Source organism: Lissotriton vulgaris, chromosome 2_1, assembly GCF_964263255.1.
Source record: "Lissotriton vulgaris chromosome 2_1, aLisVul1.2, whole genome shotgun sequence".
NCBI lineage: Eukaryota > Metazoa > Chordata > Amphibia > Caudata > Salamandridae > Lissotriton > Lissotriton vulgaris.
Window position 1 is genome coordinate 1,905,727,149 of NC_141687.1, and position 25,083 is coordinate 1,905,752,231.

The 25,083-nt window shown below is 43.9% G+C and overlaps 1 protein-coding gene across 1 annotated transcript in view; it reads right to left on the reverse strand.

The window, feature by feature from the left end:
• The window catches only part of CHD2 (chromodomain helicase DNA binding protein 2), a 1,340,517-nt gene that overhangs the window by 460,329 nt on the left and 855,105 nt on the right, over positions 1-25,083 (reverse strand). Inside the window, exons 12-13 of the mRNA XM_086956769.1 lie at positions 20,046-20,170; positions 19,019-19,235 (exon numbers count right to left, since the gene is read on the reverse strand). Of these exons, the coding sequence (XP_086812895.1) occupies positions 19,019-19,235; positions 20,046-20,170 (342 nt within the window). The remainder of the gene's footprint in view (positions 1-19,018; positions 19,236-20,045; positions 20,171-25,083) is intronic.

Sequence of the window (25,083 nt, forward strand, 5' to 3'; positions counted from 1 at the left end):
AATTAGAAAACCTCTACAAAATGAACAGGCAATGACGTACAACCTCTGGGGTCCGTCGCCACTGGAGTCAACATTGATCCGGCTCAGGGTCGTCCGGTATCTGAATGGGGCTGGAGCTGGTGGCACTGACTTCAGGGCAGGTGCTGGGAAAGGTCACATTGGCACAACCAGTGCTGATCCGGATTCGGTATTGTATCCTTGAGACCCCACCAGCGCCAAGGTCAGAGATGTGTTGGCTTGGAGCCTGGTGAGGCCTCTCCCGTCCCACGGGGCCAGAAGGTGCACCAGAGGAGTCGGCTCACTCAAATACGTGGCGCATGGCCTCGTAGAATTCTTTCACTTGAGCGGGGTTGCTCTGGCTCCCAGAAATGAGATGGGGACCGGAGACAAACCCAGTAAATATTCTGCTGATCCGTGTCTAAAGCGTCAATGCTCTTTGCCTGTCTCGACAATAGACATGGTGAAGTCGAAATCCATTTGGAATTCTTCTTATGACTCTTCCCTGAATGTCCTGAGAACATCAAGTGCGAAGAAGAGTACTTGGGGCTCCTGGACCATCTCTTCTTCGATAAGACTGGGACCTCCAATGAGTCTTGCTCGATGGCGTCGACTGCCGGGCCGCAAGCAGCTTTAAAGGATCACTCCCTGGAAGCTTTCAGAGCTATGGCCAGGCACTCCGAGCACAACGTCAAGTCGTGATCGCGCTCTACACACCACAAACAGACCAGATGGTGGGTGGTTACTGACATGGTGTGGGGACAGAAGCCACACAGCTTGAAACCTATCCATCTAGAGGTCATCTCTTAATAAAAAGAAAAATCTCTCAATGAAATTACAAAATTTTGAAAAATAGCCCGCCAAAAGAGACAGAGGGGTAGCTTTTTGCCGGATCAGCACTAACTGGGGCAGAAAGAAAAGAACTGCTGTTGCACGCCTGGGTGCTGAATACATAGGTGACTGACGTTATAACCACGCCAATAACGCCGGCGACATCACACAGAGATGGACGGAGCCACCCAAGGGCACGCAGGGGTACTGCTCACGCATAAAGTCTCTGGTTTGAGTCTGACACCTGGGAAATCCAAAGGTAAGGATTCAAGCCTCTATCAGATAAGGAATATGCTACTTACCAGTATGCATCTGTTCTTGGCATAGAGGGCTGCAGAGTGGTACATTATGAATAGATCGCCATCTGGTGTTGGGCTCAGATGATTGCACTTGTTTTTCTCTTGGAGAGTGTTTTGTAGTTTGGTGACTCCTCCTTTGGTTGCTAGTGTGCATGGGCATCGGCTCCATCCTTAGATTGTTTTGCCATAGTAGGGTTAGATGGAGTAGTATGATAGAATACAGATAGAAATGCCCATGTAAGTGTATCTAACCACTTGGATGCTAGGCGTTTTCCCCCTCCTGTGCTGGAAAATGCCATTTTAGTGGCACCATGACGAGCTCAGCTCGTCATCAGCACACGACACCCGTGGGTGATGACGAGCTGAGCTCGTCATCAGCATCGAAGGGGCTAAATAAGATATTGTTGGAACAGACACAGGTTTCCGGGGAGGCTGGGAGGGCATGTACCACTCTGCAGCCCTCTATGCCAAGAACAGATGCATACTGGTAAGTAGCATATTCCGTTCGAGGCATATGGGCTGCAGATGGTACATTATGAATAGACTATACAGCAGTTCTCTCCCTAGCGGTGGCCGCCTGTGTCTGTTGCAACAGTCTGAAATAAAGTCTTTAATACAGCTTGTCCCACTCTAGCTTGTTGTGTTGTGTGCACATCTACACAATAGTGCTTTGTGAAGGTATGCGGTGTAACCCAGGTAGCTGCTTTGCATATGTCATCTAGTGGAATGTTTCCCAAGAATGCCATAGATGCTCCTAGTTTACGTGTAGAGTGAGCTCTAGGAGGAACAGTTAATGTCCTCTTTGCTTTTAAGTAGCATATTTGTATACATTTTACAATCCATCTGGCAATGCCTGCTCTAGAGATGGGATTGCCCTTATGTGTAGGAGAAAACGCTACAAATAGCTGTTTTGTCTTTCTGAAAGTTTGTGTTCTTTCTATATAATACAATATTGCCCTTCTGACATCCAATGTATGCAGGGCCCTTTCCGCTACCGTCTGTGGTTTTGGAAAGAAGACCGGTAGTTCCACTGACTGATTGATGTGGAATGCTGAAATTACTTTAGGCAAGAATTTTGGGTTTGTTCTAAGAACCACTCTGTTTTGGTGTAACTGCATGAATGGTTCTTGAATTGTAAACGCTTGCAACTCACTTACTCTTCTGAGTGAAGTGATAGCTATGAGGAAGGCCACCTTCCATGTGAGGAATTGTATTTCACACCTATGCATAGGTTCAAAGGGTGGTCCCATTAGTCTGGTAAGTACTATGTTGAGATTCCAGACTGGGGAAGGTGGTAGTCTTGGTGGAATGACTCTTTTGAGTCCTTCCATGAAAGCTTTAATTGCTGGTACTTTAAACAGGGAAAGATGTTGTCTGTTTTGTAGGTACGCCGCTATAGCTGCGAGATGAACTCTGATAGAGGTATATGCTAAGTTACATTGCTGCAAGTGTAGTAAATAGCAAATAATCTGTTTAGTGGATGCGTCCAGAGGGTTGATGTGATTACTGTTACAGTGTACAGCAAACCTTTTCCATTTTGCTGCATAGCATGCTCTGGTGGTAGGCCGTCTTGCTTGTTTAATGATTTCCATACATTCTGGAGGTAAATCTAAATATCCAAACTCTATGACCTCAGGAGCCAGATCGCTAGGTTCAATTGTTTGGGATCTGGGTGCATTATTTCTCCAGGATTCTGTGTAAGGTGCATGGGTAATAATCTTAGCCTTTGATGTGGCACCTGTGAGAGTTGCAGTAGCGTGGTGAACCACGGCTGTCTTGCCGACGTGGGTGCTACTAGTATCATTGTCATTGAGTGCTGTTGCAGTTTCCGAACCACTAATGGAATTAGTGGGAGAGGGGGAAAAGCGTAAGCAAATTTGTTGGACCAATTTATCCATAGTGCATTGCCCTGGGACCGGTGGTGTGGGTACCTGGATGCGAAGTTTTGGCATTTTGCGTTCTGATGATTGGCAAACAGATCTATCTCTGGTTGCCCCCATCTTTGGAAGAATGGCTGCAGTATCTGGTCGTGCAGCTCCCATTCGTGTACTTGTTCTGACTCCCTGATTAGGATGTCTGCTATCTGATTTTGAACTCCTGGTAGGTGTTCTGCTAACAGATAGATCTTTTGAGGAATGGTCCATCTCCAAATGTCCTGTGCTAGTTTGGATAGTTGGAGAGAGTTTCCCCCCCCCTGTTTTTGAATATAATACATTGCAGTCATGTTGTCTGTTCTGATCAGGACTGCATTGTTGGTTATTTGCATTTGGAAAGCTTTTAATGCTAGAAATACTGCTAGTAGTTCCAAGTAGTTGATGTGCAGTTTCTTTTGCTGCACACTCCATTTCCCCTGCACTGTGTATTTGTCCATATGTGCTCCCCATCCGGAGAGCGATGCGTCCGCTGTCAGTATCACTTGTGGAATCGGTTCTAGGAACGACCGTCCCTTGGAAAAGTTTGTTGTGTTCCACCACTTTAGAGAGCGATGCGTACGGGCGTCTACCAACACCAGATCTGTAATCTGACCTTGAGCCTGATTCCACTGTGTCGCTAGACACTCCTGTAGTGGACGCATTTGTAGTCTGGCATGTGGTATTAGTAGTATGCAGGAGGACATCATGCCTAACAGCTGCATAAACACTCGTGCTGGTAGTAAGTGTTGTGGTTGAAATCTTTGTATCAACGTGACCATTGTTTGTATCCTGATTGGATTGGGGTATGCTTTGGCTCTTTCTGTGTCTATAGTAGCCCCCAGGTATTGTTGAATCTTATTTGGTTGTAGGTGGGATTTTTTGTAGTTCACCGTAAACCCTAGGTGGTGCAGCAATTGAATGGTCTTCTGTGTGTTGTGAAGGCATTCTTCTTGTGACTTGGCCTTTATTAACCAATCGTCCAAGTAAGGGAAGACATGTATTTGTTGTCTTCTTAGGTGTGCTGCAACCACTGCTAGGCATTTTGTGAACACTCTTGGTGCCGTTGTGACCCCAAACGGAAGGACTTTGAACTGATAATGTTGTCCTTCCCCTACAAACCTTAGGTATTTCCTGTGGGCTTTGTGAATTGGGATGTGAAAGTAAGCGTCTTTTAGATCCAGTGTAGAAAGAAAGTCCCCTTTCTTCAGTAAAGGAAGTACTTGTTGGAGCGTGACCATGTGGAAATGTTCCGAATTTATGTATGCATTGAGAGGTCTGAGGTCCAAGATTGGTCTTAGAGACCCGTCTTTTTTGGGGATTAGGAAGTATAGAGAGTATACTCCTGTCCCTTGTTGATGTTTTGGAACCTTCTCTATGGCATGCTTTTGTAGCAGTGATAGTACTTCTTTTAATAATGTCAGATGGTCTTGACTCATTGGACGCTGTCTGGGGGGGATGTTCGGTGGGGTAGCTGTGAGTTCTAGACAATAACCATGTTGGATAATTTGTCTCACCCACTTGTCTGATGTGATGTTTTCCCAGACAGGTAGGAACTGTGATAGACGTCCCCCGACCGGTGTTATGTGGTCTGGGGGGAGTTGTATTAAGTCACTGTTTTGGGGTTGGGGAGTTGCGATTGTTATTATTTCCGAGACCTCTACCCTTGTTGTTGTTACCTCTGTAACTGCCTCTTGAATTACCTCTGGGTGATGTTGGTGTAAAAGAGGTAGATTGCGGACTTGTTCCTGTACTTTTTGAGCCCCCTCCATAGGTGGATCTACGAAAGGAACTCCTTTGTGTTGGCTGTTGTAATGCTCCCATTGACTTAGCCGTTTCTGTGTCCTTTTTCATATTTTCTAAAGTCTCATCTGTGCCTAAGCCGAAAAGTGTCTTCTGATCAAAAGGTTGGTTCAATAAAGATGTTTGTACTTCTTGTTTGAACCCTGAGACTCTAAGCCATGCATGTCTTCTTATCATGATACTGGTGTTGATTGATCTTGCTGCAGTGTCTGCCGCGTCTAGGGCGCACTTAATGGAAGTGTTAGCTATTATCTTTCCTTCCTGTATAAGCTGATCTGCTCTTTTCTGATGTTCTTTAGGGAGATGTGTGATGAGCTTTTCTAACTCATCATAATGCGCCCTATCATAGCGTGCTAGTAGCGCTTTTGTATTGGCTATGCGCCAGCTGTTTGCCGCTTGGGATGCTACTATTTTGCCTGATGCATCTATTAATTTTGACTCCTTATCCGGTGTAGGGGCTTCTCCTGTAGATAATTAGTTCGCTCTTTTGCGAGCGTTTGAAACTACAAGCGAGTCCAGAGGTACCTGCCCCTTGATAAATATTGGGTCCTTTGGAGCTGCCTTATATTTTTTATCAATTCTTGGGTTTAACACCCTAGCCCTCACTGGGTCTTTGAATCGGTCTGCTGTGTGACTGAGAAGACCCTTCAGCATAGGTAGAGTACCTGATGTTCTTTGTGCAGTAGGTAGTGTCTCTAATAGGAAATCCTCTACTTGAGGTTCTGTATGTAGATCTACCTTATGATATTTTGCTGCCCTATTAATGAGCTGTACAAAACCTGTGTTATCATCAGGTGGTGAAGGTTTTGAGGGATATAACTCTGGGTCGTTGTCATCATCTGACCCTGCGTCATAATGCTCCCATGGGTCTTCCTCATCTGGGATAGTGTCATCGTCCCCATGAGGTTCTCCCTCCCCTGTATCACTGTCTATATCTGTCTGAGGTGTAGATGGTCTTGGTGTAGAAGGTGGAGGAATAGTTGGCATAGTGTGAGGAATAGGAGAAGAGGGTGTGACCCTAGGTTGAGGAGGAGTTGTATTTGTCCCCATTGTTCTCTTCTTAGAAGGAAGAGCTTCGTCCTCTAGCTGTTCGTTCTTCCTCTTCTTCGTCACCACTTTGCCAGTTTGAGGATCGATAAACAAAATCTTTTGTTTCGGATCGGTTTGTTGCTCCTGTGTCGGTACCGAAGCTTTTGGTTCCGAAAGGTGCCTTTGCTTCCGATCGTCAATGTTCGGTGTTTTCGGCACCGAGGATTTGCTCGAGTCCGATTTTTTCCGTGTCGAGTGAGTCTTCGACGTCGAAGCATGTTTCGGTTTCGACATGGAATATTTCGATGCCGAGCTTTCCCTTGCATGAAGCTTCGGTGTCGAAGTCGATGTCGACCGTTTCTCGGATCTGACATGGTGGGAGACCGAGAGTTTCGGTTTTAGTTTCGGTTTCGTTGCCGGGCCCGAAGGCGGGGCGTCGGAAACTTTCTTCTGCGGTTTGACCGGGCTCGAAGGCGGGGTCGTTACTGCACGGGGTCGGTTTTTTGGTAAGGGGACGTCGTCACTCACGGTTTGTTGAACGTCGAATTCCTCGACCTCCGACTCGTCCCCTTCCGACCCCGACTGTTCTTCATGATCCTCTTCTTCTTCGAGGTGCTGGTCTTCGAACAGCTCCGGGATCGCCTGACTGCATTCTGGAAACCTCGTGTCTTCGAGCTCGACGGTTTCGAATCGTCGACTTGGAGGAGAACGCTGCGCAGGCTTCGCAGTCCCTGGATTTGTGTTTAGGCGATAGGCAGAGGTTGCACACCTCGTGTAGGTCCTTGTGTGGGAACTTAGCACCACACGTTGGACATTTCTTAAATGGAGTCCTTTCCATGGACTCCGGGCTTGACCACGTCGAGAAAGGCCTCCTGTTTGTCGACATAGATCAAAGTTTTTCTTTGATGTTGGAGTCGAAATGCGTCGGAATGGAAATGAAATCTCGTTTGATAACAATACCGTCGAATTGGAAAGGGAATACGCGCCGAAAAGTCACTTCTTTCCGAAGTCGATCTGGAGCGCTTAAATCCTCATCCGAACTGGATGGTGGAAAAAAACAATCTAAGGATGGAGCCGATGCCCATGCGCACTAGCAATCAAATGAGGAGTCACCAAGCTACAAAAGACTCTCCAAGAGAAAAACAAGTGCAATCATCCGAGCCCAACACCAGATGGCGATCTATTCATAATGTACCATCTGCAGCCCATATGCCTTGAACTAGCAATTTTAAAAGTGTACTAGTTACAGTACAGTACAGTTAAGGCTCCTCTGTAAAAACTAGAACATTAAAACTGGCTCACATCCTACCAAGGTCAAACTCCAGAAGCTGTAGGTAAGGTGTGATTTAGCCAATGCAAGAAAGGACACTGGCAATCCTATGGGCAGGATTAGGGCAGTGAGCATGAGTAAGATCCACCTGAGTTAACTATGGAAGGTGATGTAGTGCCTACACACATCTACCTAATTTTTTACCTGGAGTGCCTTCCTCTATTAAGGATACGTCAGGCAACTCAGGGTGCAGAGAAGGGCTAGAGGATGAAGATATTGCTCTTGAGAGACTAGCCACAAGAGCAGCCACTGAGGCCAAAATGTTGTCCATTGAAAGAGAATGGACTGAGATGGGCGTAGCACCGCTCTATGGTGGCAGCAAAGTAAATAGGGAGAAAAAGAATCTTTTGATCCATGATTAAGAAAGGCATCATTCCTAAATATGTTCAGGGTGATGACATTACCAAATGGTTTACTGCCTTTTGAGAGGGCATGTAAAATGAGGAAGTCATACCAGAGATACTGGGCAATCCACTTCAGGAGTTGTTCTCAGGAAAGTGCAGGGATAGCCTCATATACTGGATGATGCAGATTCTGAGTCATGGAGAATACCCTGATTGAGGGCTTTGGATTCAGCACTGAGTACAGGATTAAGTTAAGGGAGACTCACAAAACCTCAAATCAATCCTGGGTAGACTTTGTGGACATCTCAGTCAAAACACTAGGTGGCTAGTTAAAAGGAAGTAAGGAACAAGACTATGAAAGGCTTTACATTTTACAAACGAAAGAGCATCAGTTAAGTAATTGGACCTCAGAAAATCTACATCAGTACCTAGTGGATCTAGGGTTAGTTTATGCCCAAGAGCTGGGGAAGAAGGCTGACCAGTGGGTCAAAACAAGGGTGTCCAGGAAGGCCCAAGGAGGGGCTACCCAAGGAAAAGATGTGGGACACAAAGGGGCAATACCCAAAGAGTCTTCTAAAGGCCCCCAAAAACCTGTGCAGGAGGGAGGTCCTAGAGACACTTTCCAATCAAAGGGTGGGTACCAGGGTAAAAACTGGGATCCCAAAGAGGCTTGGTGTTTCAACTGTAAGCAGAATGGACACCAAACTGGCGACTCTTCCTGTCCCGAAAGGGCGCCAACTAGTGCAGCACCCTCAGGGGTTGAAAGTCTCCAGATGGGATCCTTGGTGTTCTCTGACCAGGTCAGAGAGCACACTGAAGCTACCGTAGTCTCTGAAGGGGTAAGAGGGCAGATTTGGCTTCACTGGCTGCCTGGCCTAGTAAACTAGAGAAGTACAGACAAAAGGCACATATAAAAGGTAATAGGTAGAAGAACTGAGGGATACAGGTGCAAGAATCACCATGGTGACTGAAAAACCCGATATCTCCAGAAAAGTGCATAACTGGACAAACTTATCCCATTATCAATGCTGATAACATCCTTAAGGTTTATCCCAAGGATATGGTGACCTTAAAGTGGGGGAAGGGTTACAGGCCAAAAGAAAATGATTGTGTCCTCTGAGGTTCCAGTAGATTGTCTGCTAGGGAATGATTTGGAGACCTCAGCGTGGGCTAAGGTAGAGATGAAAACCTGTGCAGCCATGCGGGAATACCATAATGGTTATGTTTGAGAACAAGAACACAGTGCAAAGCCCAGGGTGAAAAAGAGGAATTGGAGCCTGGAATAATGGCCCAATGCTCCAAGAGAAAAGGCAAGAAGTCTGTGAAATCAGATTCTACAGAAACAAAAGCTAAGGTCCCCTTTCCTCAGAGAGAAGAACTGCCATCCCTCGAGGGAACTGAACCCTGGGAAATTGGGCCTTACCAGGCAGAGCTCCTAGGCCCAGGGGGGCCCTCTAGGGATGGTCTTTGCCAGGGACAGAGGACCTGACCCACTCTTGAGAGACTGAGACAGCAAGATGCTGAACAGGAAGAGGGAGATGTCAGTGGCTCCCACAGAGCGTACTGGGAGGAGTTACTTCTGTTTACTGAGGACAGTGACCCCAAACCTGGTGCCACTAGGAAAGTGGTAGTGCCTAAGCAGTACAGAGAGCTGTGCTCTCTCTAGCACATGACACCCCACCGCCAGCTGAACATCTTGGCCAGCCAAAGCCTTAGGGTAGGATAGTCACCCACTTCTACTGGCCAGGAATGTCCCAGAAAGTAAAGGAGTTTCGCAGCTCCTGTGTTATCTACCGAGCCAGTGGCAAGACAGGTAGCAAACCAAAGGCCCCTTCTATTCCACTACCAGTGGTCAGGGTTTGACATTGTTGGGCTCTTTGACCCCAGACAGCATCAGGAAACAGATTCATACTGGTGGTAGTGGATCATGACACCAGGTATTCTAAAGCAATTCCACTTAGGACTGTCACTGATCCTGCAGTTGTCAAAGCCCTCATCAGAATCTTCCCTAGAGTTGGCTTTCCTAAGGAGGTGGTGTTAGACAGAGGTGTAACTTCATGCCTGAATACCAAAAAAATGTGGAATGAGTGTGGGGTGATTTATAAGTTTACCACCCCATATCACCCACAAACTAATGGTCTGGTTGAGAGATTCAAAAAGACCATGAAAGCTATGATCATGGGACTCCCTGAAAAACTCAGAAAGAGATGGGATATCTTACTGCCATGCCTGCTTTTTGCTTACAGAGACGTGCCACTCAAAGGAGTAGGCTTTAGACCATTTGAGCTTCTATTAGGCCATCTTGTGAGAGGTCCACTACGTCTTGTAGGTAATGCTATAGTCCCCCAACAGATATTCGACGAGAAATGACACTTGTTGTGAGGATGTATAAAAATTGTATTTTTGCTCTGTGGGAGGAACAGCCATATTACTAATGATCATTATTGGGCAAGTCAGCATCACGGTTCAGTTATGCATTTGTTGTTTGTAGATCATCACTTCTTAAATGTTTATACTATTCAATTGTAGGACGCACACGGTGTCGCTCATGGGTTTAGAATGTCTGCACCCGTAATCAAATATACCACAATTTCGTGTTTGAGGCAAAACCGATTAAGCAGCTATAAAATAAGTACTAAAGTAGGTCAATCATAAAATTGCCCATTAATATGGGTGCAAAGTTAGAAAAATATATATTTGCCGTATTAAATTTATTTATTAATCTATAAAAACAGGTAAAATGCCAGAAGTATTTTGACATTGCTGCCTTACCATTCATATGATAAATGTGGCCCCAACAGTTTTCAAGCCTGTCCTCTTCCAATGTCACCACGTGAAGTGATTATTCTAATCCATTTCGTGAGTCATATTTATTTTATTTATGGAATTTTTAATGCGCAGCTACTACCCAAGGGTGTCTTGGCGCAGTATGATGCTTTAGGTATTGGTTCTTGAATCTTGATACATCCAAGGTTACACTTGTGTAACCGAACCAAGTTGGCAGGAAAAAAGAAGAAAGAAGGAACAGTCAGCCAATCTGTACCTGCTGACATTAAACTGTTGTTCCAAACATATTATGTTCGTATCCTAATTTTTAAAATACGTTATTTGCTCTTTAATATTACTATATGGTTCAAAGCCATATATCTGTAGTTTTAAATTCATGCCCTCATTCATAGATGGCTGCTAACCATCCATTCACATGCCTTATTATTTAAATGGATCGTCCACACAGGACGTCCATTCACAAATTGTGGACGCTGCACAATAAATACGGGGCAAGCTCAGTTAACCTCTCCCCTCCAGACAAGCTCGTTGTTAATCTATGTTTGTACAGTCACTTTCATGAAATGCAACCGCGTTTAAAAAAAGCATCATGTATGCCGGTATTTAGATTCCGTCTAAACTCATACCCAATGCATGTATTGCCATTCTAACGTGATTGTTCTTACCTCGTTCTAACTTTCGGTGCGAGTATCGACGAGTGGTGTTTCCTATCCTACTTGCTCCGCGATTCCGCCATGGATATATTGTGGAGAACCGCCTTAATTGTAATAGAAATAGAAAACAGACTTCACCACTCGAACTATATCGGCGTCCTTGAGTCAGTGGCTGCCATTATTAAAGATGTTAGAATTATTTGTTTTAGTGCATCATTCTCTATAATTCTTCTGTTTGCGTGCCTGTTATGTTCATAACTAATTACGAGTTGTAATTTCCGAGATTGTTATGCTTCTAAGTCCAACTATTTATTAAAAAATATTTATGACGGCATGAATTATTTTAGAGGAGAAAAGAAAAGAAATACCTTCTTTTTTATATTTATTATCACCGCAATTGATAAGGAGTTCATTTAGAACCTTGAATAGCGTTTGTATTACGACAAATTGTTCCACCAGTATGGATCTAGGGCACTAGTAGACTCATTTCCACCATTACAATCTAAGCATGTTGGTAATAATGTCTATTTCCTAACAGCAGAAGACTTTACATTGATAATAAGGGTTTGAGAAGGAAATTATAAAAGAACACTCAGAGCGCTAGTGACAAACTATTCAGATTTACATATTGTCAACCACCTCATAGCCTACTTACAACTGCATAGGTAATACATATGTTATTGTAGGGACATATTTTCAGCATTTTTTATCTATCTAATCACATCATGATTTATATGTCCCATATTGTTTTTGTTCTTCTTTTTTCTGCCATCTTGGTTCGGTTACACAAGTGTAACCTTGGATGGATCAAGATTCAAGAACCAATATGACTCACGAAATGGATTAGAATAATCACTTCACGTGGTGACATTGGAAGAGGACAGGCTTGAAAACTGTTGGGGCCACATTTATCATATGAATGGTAAGGCAGCAATGTCAAAATACTTCTGGCATTTTACCTGTTTTTATAGATTAATAAATAAATTTAATACGGCAAATATATATTTTTCTAACTTTGCACCCATATTAATGGGCAATTTTATGATTGACCTACTTTAGTACTTATTTTATAGCTGCTTAATCGGTTTTGCCTCAAACACGAAACTGTGGTATATTTGATTACGGGTGCAGACATTCTAAACCCATGAGCGACACTGTGTGTGTCCTACAATTGAATAGTATAAACATTTAAGAAGTGATGATCTACAAACAACAAATGCATAACTGAACCGTGATGCTGACTTGCCCAATAATGATCATTAGTAATATGGCTGTTCCTCCCACAGAGCAAAAATACAATTTTTATACATCCTCACCACAAGTGTCATTTCTCGTCGATTATCTGTTGGGGGACTATAGCATTACCTACAAGAAGAGTGACTAAATAGGTGAGAATTTTCCACATATTCACAGGTGCGTGTTGGTTTGCACCTGGTGGTGGGCAAGGTTTTCTATTGGCATGATACACTAAATGCCAATATTATCAAACACCCATCTGTTTCTGCAAATGCTATGTCTGTCCTCTGATTCTTATAATATGCACATGGTTGATATTCTTGACCATTGTTCTACCGGCACGATCATATGGTCTCTGGGAGACTTGATCCACCAGGGTGTTTTCTACACTATCTTACATGATTTGGTTTTATTTTGGTTAATATAAAAATCATCATATAAATAATTGGGTCGATTGATCCATGAGGGATCTTGCATGTCAGTCTGACAAGTGTAATGTTGTGATCAGATAGAATATTATCTTCATCTGATGGACATGTATAAATGTTTTGGTTGCAGCCTTGAAAAAGCCCTGTGGGCGAAACGCGCGTCGGCTGCTGTCTTTCCTCACATGAACTTTGCAAATAAAACACCAGATCTCAACTTAAGAAGATTTGTGGGGATATTCTTTTGAGAAGTTCTTTTTGGGCTTTTGAAAATCATTGGATGCTGAGACTCTATGGACTGTTCTTGAGATAAAACATTTACATCACTTGATGTGTTACAATAATATGGTGTGCTTGGGTGTGTTACATATATATGTTTGACCTAGATTCAACTGGATACTAGGACGGATTGACACCTTGGTGGGTAGGTGTCATACACCTTAGGAGCATCCTAGCCATAGTTGCTTTCTCCAAACCACTTCTATCTACTTTACAATTGGTGTAACTCTGTGATGTGCGGTTAAATAGTAGCAAACCCATTTGCCTTTGATTGTTATCCTCCAGCAGGATGGCTAGTGAATCTGCATACCATAGCCAGAGGGTTAAAAGCCTCTGCCGCCTTTGATATGCGACCCCAGCTTCCTCTAGACCTGAAGAATGCCACCCCCTGCCCTGAGGCCCATTTGGCACCAGGACAGGTGGGAAATTAGCTATGCAAGTAGGAGTGTTGCACCTCCATGCTTGTCACACCCCTAAGGTGGGCTACGTGATGTGCTCCACGAAAGAAGGAGTCCACCATCTAGTTTTTCATGGAGTTTGGAACTATGGGACATGGTTATGCCCACACCCCACAGGAAGTGGTCATACAGGGGTTGTAGTGACCCCAGAGGTACGTAGCCCATTGGCTACCACCCTTCATTCCCCTTAACAGCCCCTATATTTAGTACTGAGGTGGCCCCCTGACACCAGGAACTCAGATTTGTTTGCCTAAAAGAAGAAGGGTAAAGAAGAGCAGAAGACGTGAGAACTATAGATCAGCACCTAACTTGGATCAAAACCCAGAATGGCTGCTGCTACCCCAACAATCACTAACTCCAACTCATACAAAAATGAACAGCCTCCCCAAACTCTTGCAGGTCTGCCCAGCACTTCATCAACCCAGCAACATCTCCCTTGGAATAAAGCAGCACTTCCCTGAACCAGCAGGCACCGACCACATCTGCCCACTACAACATTCTGACAATCCACTTGGCCCAGCAAGGGAGCAGTGCCCCAGAAGAAAGACTTTTTGGCTTCCAGAGGTCAGTCCCAGCTGCTCTCAGACGAGTACAGACTCTCTAGACCTTCCAGAAGCCCCCCTGCACTAATTCCCGGGGTACCTGAGCCAGCTGCAAGCACCAAGGTTTGTGTTCAGTCGGAACACCACCGCTGCCAAAACTTACCAGCAGGTTGAGGGACTTCAAGAGAGGTCAGCTCTGTATCGAGAGTGGCCCTGCCGTGTATCTTTTACCTCTTCTGCAGGAACACCAAGAACCATGAGAGCCGCTAATTCAGGTGTCTCCAACCGGTCGATCGCGAGCTACCAGTAGCTCGCCGACCCCCTGGGAGTAGCTCAACCGGCATCTATTAATAAAGCTTTCGTTCTCTGCTCCAGCATGCATTTATTAGCCCTTCACTGTCTTTTACGGTTGTCATTAGTGTTTGCCCGCCCTCACCAAAACCAGCTGCTCAGATTGGCTGAACTGAGTTTAGCTGGGGCGGGCAGGCAGAGGAACATGACGTTCTTCCTGTAATCCGGCACAATGAGTAATCGCGCCACCAGCCTTTTTCAGACGGGCACCGCGCTTTAAATGGATCTTTTGATCGTGGGCGGAGTGGAGTAGCAGATCGGTGAGTGAGCCCCTTGCCTAGTATCTGCATGTTCGGCAAAAGCGTCTCAGTGCATAAAGGACCTTTGATTTTCAGGGCTGGTACGGCCCTTTATAATCTGCCTTCCCTAGTAAAAGCTCTGTGGCAGAAGACGTTAAAATCAAAGGGCCTATCGTGCACTCCGCCGCTTTCACTGACTACACTACATCATGCTTTATATTTGACTTAGCACATTAGTCAGTGAAAGCGGCTGAGTGCGTGCAAGGCACTCTGATTTTACTGTTGGCTACCACCGCGCTTTCCTGGATGGAAAGCGCGGTGTTTACTACCCTCGCTTCCAAGTTTAGACTAGTGAAACAGATCCATTGCATCTGTGCTCAGAGGCAGAAATTCTTGAAAAATGCAAATGCAGACATAAATTGAATTGGGTGAATCAGCAGCGCAGTGGTTATGATCCTAGGATACGAGGAGAAGAGGTAGCGAGGGTCATTAGCAGAGGCAGAAGTGTAGCCTTTTTTTTTTGAATGGGCAGCAATGCTTCAAAGGTTTCAGGTGAGATGCTGCAGCTGCCTTTCCTGTTTAATTTGTGGCACGCTAAACTTTGGTGTGGGTTTTCCATCCGTGTTTATTGCTTCACTTACTGGAGACTATCCTTTGACGGTGGTTCCCTGCTCAGAGTGCCGGGTGGCATAGCACAAATAACCATGTCGCGATTGAGCAGGGCAGCCCTACTGAATGTGGGCAAATTCACCAGTGCTTATGGGTCTTGGGTGGTTGCACTATTACTAGTCCGTCCCATTTGTACTCAGGATGGCATATTAGTGCTTAGCCCGTTTGTACATCTTAACATCAGAAAATGACGGACATTCGAACCAGACTCAGGATCTGATGCTAAGGAGGTGCTATTCCTCGAATATTTGCAGCCCACTTCCAAGGTTACTGCGCATGGCACTGTGTGGGAAGGTTAACCCGATCATAATAATGTACAAGCTTGTTTTGGTACAGCGCAGAGCAGTCCCTGTCTCCACGGAAAATAACTGACAATTTTTATTAGTTGAAGTTTGTTGGGGATTGCCTTACGATGTCGTCTGGTGGTTTCCATTCTGTCTCATTCAAGTCGCCCTTCACTCCATCATTCAGACTGGTTAATTATCATCATTCCATGGGCCGATGTTTACATTGTCCTGCGAGTGGATGTGGATCATGGTTAACTAGAAATGCATGATCGTCATGGGCCTAGTAGCCCAGTTGGTTGCGCTTGGTGCCAACAACTCCTCAGTCGACTGTCTAATAATTGCAGAGTCCAATGTATATTTCGTAACTCACTTAATATTCCCCTATTTCCATTCTACTAACAGTTTGGTAGTTGGCACGGTAACTGCGGCACCAGTCTTGACAGCAGCAAGGTGCAACATCCTTTGATTTTGGGCAAATCAATTACGCTTCCATCTTTTCAATGTCTTTAATAAATAAACATCTACGGGCCTATGTTTACTTGCGGTGCAATTGAGTGTTATGTTTGGTTTGAGTCCTACTATTGGGCACACCCTACTAATATGTGATCCTGGGCAATTCAGGTGAGCTTTATCTGTCTTTTACTTCTTTATTATTATTTTTTTTTTAAATAAAAGGCATATGGGCATACCCTTCAGGGCATACTGCCATTTAAGTTCGTAGCTGGGCAAATCAATTTGACCCTGGTTTCATCATTAAAATAGTCATTATGTGTAGTTGAAGTTGACTTCGAGCTGCACGTTCTCAATTATTGGCCTCGCAAAATACTGTGTTATGGCGGTATGCACTTTAGGGAGAGTGGGAGGGTGGGCTATACATTGAAAAGAAGGGGTTAGATAGCACATCGAGCTAATGCAGTTTTCAGTTAACTGTATTGCCTGATTAGCTGTGAAAGTATTTTAGCTGAAAGTTCTGGCTTTTACTTACTGAATTCATAGCCCAGTTACAGCAAAGTCAAAGGGGGTCGCAGTATGCCTGAAATTGAGTATGCAGTTAGTACGATGTCTTTTAAATAACCAGGGCAGCTGACCAGAGCATGTGTGTATGTCTGGTCAGTGCTGAGGGTGAGCATCCGTTCACAAGCCATGGGGAGACAGTGGGCTGCTTACGAGCGCTGTGGACAGGCTGCGCAGGCAAACCTTGTGCATTGTGGGTCATTGTACTCGTATGGAACTTATGTAATTACACTTCAGGAGCTCGAGTCAATCACCGATGGCTATACTGTTGAGGTCCTGGACACTCAGCTGAAGGGTAAGGTTTTGAGCCCAAGCATCAATTAACTTCTCTAGTGGGGAGGATGTACCATTAGGGTCCGAGCTCCCGACTTTGAAAATGGGGAACGGGCTTCGAGTCTCTGTGTAGTCTCAACAAACTGCAATTCCGCGAAAATGCCTCAAAAATCAATATTTCCTTGTGTAATGTATGTGGAGTACATGTAAAGCGCTTCAAGACTTTTCGGTCAAGTTCGGGGTATATAATACTGTAAAAGTATCAAGTAATAAAGATCTGTTAGAAAAATAAATGCTTCCCTAAAATAAAAACAAAATCAGTGGGAAACACTGCATATTTAAATTGACACTACAATTTTAACATTGACTGGCGCCGCACTTTATATCCCCTACTCTTCTTCATTTTAAAATGAAATGCTTCCCCAAAATAAATGTTTTCCCATTTCATAAATGGTGTATACTTCTGCATTACCATGTGGTGAATCCAATAGTTGTGATAATCAATACTGTTTGTTTACTGGACAGTTGTCTGGCTATTATGAAGTTCAAACTAAAAACAAGGCCCAGAGTACACCATCCCTCACTGTAGCATTTTAGGCTATTATATTTTGAATAAATAAATTGCATCTATTTGAGCTAGCTAGAAGTTTGCGAACCAGGACCTGCAACTTTCTTTCCATGATTAATAGTTATAAAAGAAAGTTTGTGGTTCAGATTTGTGCCCTGGGACAACTTGTATATTTTGCTTTAAAAACAGAGATGCTGGTGGAAGTGCTCATTTCATGGGATTCCGGGCATGAGCATGCATTGTCGTTTAAAAATAAAATAATACACATAGTGAAACTAGGATTGCCACCATTCCAAATACCAGCCATTTGTTATTGTTTTAATAGCCTGCAAATGCCCAGAAATGAAAGGAAATCCTTTGTATTACTTTATAACATAACTTTTCTCTATTTGTTGATTTGATAATAAAGAAGGGGGGGCATTCTGTTGCAGTATTTTTATAGTGCTTGCCAACATTACCCAATGTGTGGCACTGGAGCATTGACTTACAATAGTCAGAAAGGTATGGCATGTGTAGGGCGGGTGGTTGGAAGTGTTTTATTTGGTTTGTGATCCTATGTGGGAAGCATTTTCTTGTTTTTCCTGGTGAACCTACAAAATTAGGCTTAAAGTAAAGGACCCAGGGCTTGGGGGACTCAATGCACAAGTTGCTGGCCTTTAGTTAGTAGCTCACAACAATTTTCACCGATCCAAAGTAGCTCTCACTACAGAAAAGGTTGGAGACCCCTGCGCTAATTCACAGACCCGTACAAATCACCTCTGCACCCCAGCTCGGGCTCAAGTAAACTGACGGTGTCTCTGTGGTCCTGAGACCCTCTAGACCTAACCCCTCCACCATGGGTTCTGCTGGACCTGTCCCCCAGTCCCCACTTGCAGACTTGATTTTACAGCTACTTTTCCTATTGGCTTTAGCGGGTAGCGTTCAAGGCTATCACCGCGTACAGCACCTTTGCGCCAGGGCAGGTAAACTTGAACTGCTGATGCAGTCTTGGACCTTGGCCCCTACTTACCCAAGTCCAGAAAAACAGTCCTGTAAGTCGTCTGTAAATTTAACTACGGAGGGAATGTTTCTCCCATAGGATAATATTACTGTGTTTGAGGCTCATGCTGTCTTTTTCTACTGATTTTACTGTAAAAATTGATTTTTCTTCTAAAGTAATTACCCGGTTCCGATGATCCTGGTGTCTAAAATTATATTAAAATCTGCTATTTTCAAACTGGTCTTGAGTTTCTTATTGAGTGTGTCTCATTTATTGACTTTGTATGTACAAAAAATACTTAACACTATCCTCTGATAAACCTAAACTGGTCACCCACACTACCACAAAGAGTGTTTGGGATTAATGTAAGCCAATAAAGGTCTTCTGGACTTTCTACCTAGTGTACCTCGTTTTGCTACACTACATAAAATGTCAGCCTTCCTACATCCAGTGAGTAAACATTTACAGTAATCTAATTTGAAAATTACAAGTGTGGGGGCATAATGGAACTTCTGTTAATATATAGATTGCATGTGGAGGAAAACGAAAGGATGGTACTGGGGGTATGGGCGAGTGGAAGCTGGAAGAGGAAACAGATATTTTCAATCATATATGTGTTTAGCCCAGTGCTTTGCAGTTCCTTCAAGTGTAAAGCACATTCATACAAACATACATATTGACCAACATGTTTATACAATAAAATAGAGCTACATACCGAGTTTCTACTCATGAGATCTCCTATATAAGTTACTACATTCAGTTCTGGAGCCCAGATCTCAAATTCACGCTGCCAGGAAGTAATAGTAGACAATGGGACGACTAACAGAAAAGGACCATACAGTTGATGCTGGTGGAACAGGTAGGAGAGGAATGATATAGTTTGTATGGTTTTTCCCAACCCCATCTCATCAGCAAGGATAACACTGTTATTCCTGGAAGCGGAGAATAAAGAAATGAACTGGTTAAACATTTTAATCATACAGTCATTTCAGTATAAAGATATAGCCAACAGACTAAAACAAACATTTAATAGAATAACCTAAAAGTTGACAGGAAGTGATGAAGAAAACATGCTTTTGTATCGTGTTCATTACTCCATGCTCCCTATTTAAACCAAAAGGTAAAAATACATGAAAAACACAACAAAAACTAGTTGAACGCTGATCAAACAGACTTTCAAAGATTAGATGCTGTTTAGCGCTACTCCCCCTTTTCTTCACCTCTTTGAGGTTTGTATTGAATAATCATAAATGCTTCCACATCCTATTTCCCTTCTCACTAGTATTTTTTCTGACCATTTCTTTACTGCACTAATTCCAACCCTTTGCTGCCCACTGACTACTTGTAATTCAAACTTTTATGTACTGGGCCTTAATTATCTAATATGTGGGAGGCAAAATGAAAGGTAAAAAGCGATGAATGAAAAACATGAATTAAACTTAAACACTTTGAGTGCATTTTATTCCAATGTTTTCCTCTCACTGAGCCATTGAAAACAGTGACGTACCTTAAGCCTTGGCCCTATCCCAAAATACTAGGCCACGTCTCTTCTGAACATGAACACAAGCCAAGATGTTTTTAGGCCTTACAAAGTTTTATAACCCAGGCGCTGTCTGAGTTCCTATGGCTCAGAGAGATAGCAGACCAAGTCTTTGCAAAATTCAATTGAATCATAAAACAGCTATCCGATCATGTACATATATCAAATGACCCAATAAAAGGATATTGGCCTCTGCACGTACTTGCACCATGAGTGGGCCAGCCAGTTGAGGCCATCCAGCTGGTAATCCCTGAGCTCCAAGTTCTCACCTCCAAGGTAAGAAGGTTGTTTCTTTAATGTAACAAACCTAGGTCGCTGTCTCAGGACCTAGTCATAAAAAAGAGAGGATACAAGTGTTAAAATAAAACATTTACCACCAACCAGTTTTCTCAATGAGAACATTCTTATGAAGCATCAAACATACACATTCTATTGTACTATCACAGAAGATAGTTTTGTGGAAAAAAGATTCATTTTATGTGCTAGTGAAATAAACTATTATTTCAAAGCCTTGGAGGCATTTTAATTGAATGAATTGCTAATATATTATAGCTATCTCTCCCATCACTTTTTTGACTGTATGCTTGTTTTTGATCCTGTACAGCACTCCTAGAATTTGGCCAAGTCTACACAATAGAAATACTACTTGCATACATATTATATGCAATAATATCTCACTAAGATTAAGGTGGTGTATGCTTCTAGTTGCACTCTACAAACACATTCAAACTGTATGTAGGTACTGTATAAAACATACGTACATCATGCAATGGGTGTGCCCATGAGTCATTCTGCATGTCCATACAAGTTTGCCTATATTTATACTCCTTTTCGCATCTATCTCGAACAGTGTTTCAGAGCAATCAGTAAAACTTCATGAACAAAAAAAAACTGTCATCCAGGAATGGAGTTAAGTTCTAGTTTGCAGGGACTAATCAACTGCCTTTCCTCTGGGTGCCCAGGAGATATTACTACCTCTTACAGTATGGTATGAGGAGCTTATTTGTTTTCTACATATACTTCATCTTCTTTATCTGACTGAATTGAGTGATACATATAAACCAACTTTTAAGAATTTAGGAATCTAAGTAGCGCAGAAGTAACATGTTTATTTGCAATGCAAAGTGGCCTGAATGGTAAAATACCACACAAGACGTAATTTGCTTTAAATCATCGTCGGAAGCAGGCTCTGTATATACTATACCAAAATGAGGTATAGTGTACACATAGTCCAGTGGAACCCCAAAGGTAGGCAGAGGTTAAAGTAGATAGCACATTCCTCCCTATTTGTGGTAGTGTGTGTGAGCAGTAAGGCTTTATCAGGGGGTAGTGTTAAGCACCTATCGTATTCACTCAATTAGCAAATGATGTCAAGTCTGAACTCAGACCAGTTTTGTTTGTATAAAAATGTTAAGTTATTTTATTTCTAGAAACAAGCCAAGCCTGGCATAGGTAAGTGAAATAAATGCTTAACAAAATCTTATGCACTGTTTTACAATTGAATGCAAGTTCAAATGCAAGTGATTGAAATACAAGTGACTCAAAATGTCGAAATTACTTTCAGATTACTTTTTAAGCTATTTTTTCTACTCAGATCGATATGCCTAGATATCACACTGGGACATTTCCTAGAGAAAAGGTAAGTAAAATCAGTTTTGCACAGTTGTAGTTTTCATACAAGTCAACTCCAAACTTAGAACATTTTTCAAGGGAAAACAGTCAGTGTATTCCTAGGGAGAGAAATAAGGTTATCGGTTAACCAGTAGGTACTTGGTCTTTGGGGTTGAGTTTCTGCGGTTTGAACAAGTGTTCCCCCAGGGTCAAGAATGCACTCTCAATGGGATGACCTAGGTACAATTTCAATGCAGAGGGAGATGTTTCTTGTTCATTGATCATATGAAAGTGTATGAAAGTGTATGAAACCGCAATAACAATAAAATTAAAAAAATAAAAAGAAGAATGCACTCTCAAAGCACCGTCAGCAGCACTAGGGTGGCTGAGTGCAGAGTGCTGAGGCCCAATGTTATCCAATGGGGGATAGGGAGCCTCCAGTTGGTGGCTGCTCACAAGCAGGCCACAGGATTGTGGGAGCAGAGCTCAGGGCAAAGCGTGATCCGAGTCAGCACCCAAAGTACACCTGCAGCAGCGCAGGGGTGGTTAGGTGGTGGGTGCTGTTTTGGAGTTGGTGCCCTGTTGGATTCAATAGGGGTTCTCCAGTTTTGACAAAGACTGCAAGCTCGGGGACGAAGATCTTCTGGGGGTGACCACCGGTTGGAGAGGTAAGTTGGGATTCCTGAGGATGCTGGGACATCATCAGTTGGGTCACCCAAGACTCGTGGGACGCCAGATGCAGGGGTGTCTTTTGGTGGCGGGTTTTCTTACCAGCTCTGGTCAGGGGGGATCCTCCAGAAAGATACTGTATTGAAGAGAGTCGAGGCAGGTCAGAGATACCAGATCTCAGGTCAGGATCGCCGGGGACACCTCCTCATGGTGTTGGGCCACTTGAACTCGGGCCGTGGGCGTCGGGTGCAGAGTGGCGCAGACTCGCAGATTTGGCCAGAATCAGAATCTGTTGGTGAACAAATCCGGTGTTCACGGGAGACAAAGTCTTTGGGGTGGAAGGCAGGGCAGGTCCTTCGGGTTTTTGATGCTGCTGGCTGCAGGACACACTGGAATTTCGCTTCCGTAGGTTCGAGGTGGTGTAACATATTAGGACCCTAGTGTAATTTTCCCCGATTCATGCCTTTATATAGGTATAAATCACCTTGTCCTTATATGGGCATACAAATCAAACTTATTTAGACATAGCCCATGCAGTCCAAATACAGGAATGGATACTTCCACTAGTTCCGAAAAGCCACAACGATTTCTTGGAAAACTCTGCTTCAGCAGTTAGGGACTGCCCCTTGCTTGAATATTGATTTGTCCAAGAACTCATTGAGTTTTCAAAGAACTGCAACTCTTTGATGACGTTATTATGTCCACCTTTACGTCAAACTCGGCACCTTCAAGGTATAAATATGCCGACACAGTGGTTTGGAGCAGTTCGACTATCTACTTGCCCTACGCATCTCGCTACAGCAAGTGCTGAACGAAGCCGACCCTCCAGCTGACGCACTGAGAGAGAAGCTGTCTTTTCTCTTGCCGAGAAATCCAGCTCCAGTGTTTCCAAGCTCCCCTTGCGGGGTGTTGGGAAATCGAGTCCTGAGACCGAGAGATACCAGACCTCCTTCAGTGTAAACCAAGGTACGGAGCTGATTAGATCCTAAGAGAGATCTTGGATAGATTCTTGGCAAAAGAATACTAAACTTATGCTACACAGCACTTACTCTTTCCCTCGTACTAGACTTAGGTTAGGTTCATCGGGCTAGGCGTATTTTAGGAGCACCAGTTGAGTACTTTTAGTCTTTATTTATGTGTGTATTTTATGGCTTAGAAACCATACCATGCTTTTACAGTATTAATTTATAATACTCTTTATGCTGTATGCATTATACTCTACAGCCAGTATTACTATTGTAGCAGTTCATTTCTTCTGCATGAGAAAGAAGACTGTTCAATAAATACTTTTATTGAAAACGCCCGTCTCTCTATTTCTCTGCACCTCTGGTGAAACGAAGCATGCACGAATGACTGAGTGAAATATCTATCTATTGTTTTCACGACTCTGAAGATACGTTTTATCTTAGGGAAACAAAGTTGTCATGTTTAAGCGATTGTCAGAAACTAATCCCCTCTTGTTTATTCGAGAAAGTTTCTAGTGACCTCTGAGCTAGCTGGCACTCACAATTAAGTCTAATATATTCGATAGAGACCTAGTCGACATAAGTCCTATGTCACATCTATAGGATATATTATTCCAATGCGCAGAGCCTATTGGGAATATAGGAACTACACTTCTGTGGGGACAGGCTGGTGGGGACAGGCTGGTGGGGAGCCAAGTCAGTGGGCGTCCTCCTCTTCTTAGCTTTAGCACAGCTTCTTCGGTCCTTCTTTTCTTCTTAGTCTGTTCTAGTCCGAGGAAGCAAGGTTCAGTAGTGCCCCTAAATACTAGATTATGGGGTGTTAAAGGTGAGTAAAGTTTGGGACCAATGGCTCCCTTCCTTGGGGTGGGTACACCTCCTATTATGCCACCCTCCAGTGGAAGGGGAGCAAATGCCCCACTCCGGTTGACCGGGTCCCCCCATCTGCAAGATGGCGGGGACTGAGTTGTGCTTCACCTCGCCTACCCCACCTGAGGGTGGGGTTGTCAAAGGTGGTCACACCTCCCTTCCTCACTTGGTTTTCCCGCCAATTCTCCCACCAAAAGTGGGGGTCAGAACTGGTGGGGGCCAGTTGCTGGAAGCAATAAAAGGCCTGGGGAAGCTCACAAAGGCGGTAAGCCTTTGAAGCTTCCCCTTCGTGGGTCCTGCTCATCCTAGGGGAGGAGGCTTGGCACCTCGTCCCAGGATGTGCATTGTTTCAGAACCCAGGGATCAGCAGGCTCTCCAGAAACATGGCTGGTGGTGGCAGCTGGTGACCAGCCAATCAGCCTGGAAACTAGTGTTAGGTCGTTTTTTAGGGGGCATCTCTAAGATGCCCACTGTGTGCATTTTTCATTAAATCCAAAACTGGCATCAGTGTGGGGTTAATGCGCTGAGAAGTATGATGCCAAACTTCCCAGTTTTCAGTAAAGCCATTATGGTACTGTTGAGCTCATAATGACAAACTCCCAGCACCATATACTCTTAATGGCCTTACTGCACTTACAATGTCTAAGAATTGGCTTAGAAACTGTAGGGGTACGGTGCCCATGCACCTGTACCCTCACCACTGGTATAGTGCACCAAGCTAGAGGGGTGGCTGATTTATGCCAGGGCAGTGGGTTGCAGGCATGTAACACAGGGAGGTGTGCTATGTCGACTATTCACTTTGATCTGCACCAAAACACGCAGCCTGCAAAGGAAGTGTGGGTGTGTGTAAAGGTACAGGGCCTCTAGGGGCGGCACATTAAGTGCTGCAGCCCTTTGAGGACTTCCCTGGCCACATTACCCTTGGTACCTCTGGTACCACTTACAAGGGGCAGACCTGTGGCCAGGAAGTGCCAATTGGGTTTTGTTTTCAATGCAGTTTTATGGAAAGAACATAGGCCGTGGGTACATGTTTGGCAGGAGCCCTGGTCACACTCCGTCAAAGTACATCAGCAGTTTACCAAAAAGTGGGGGTAACCATGCAAAAAGAGGGCACTTTCTTACAATCAT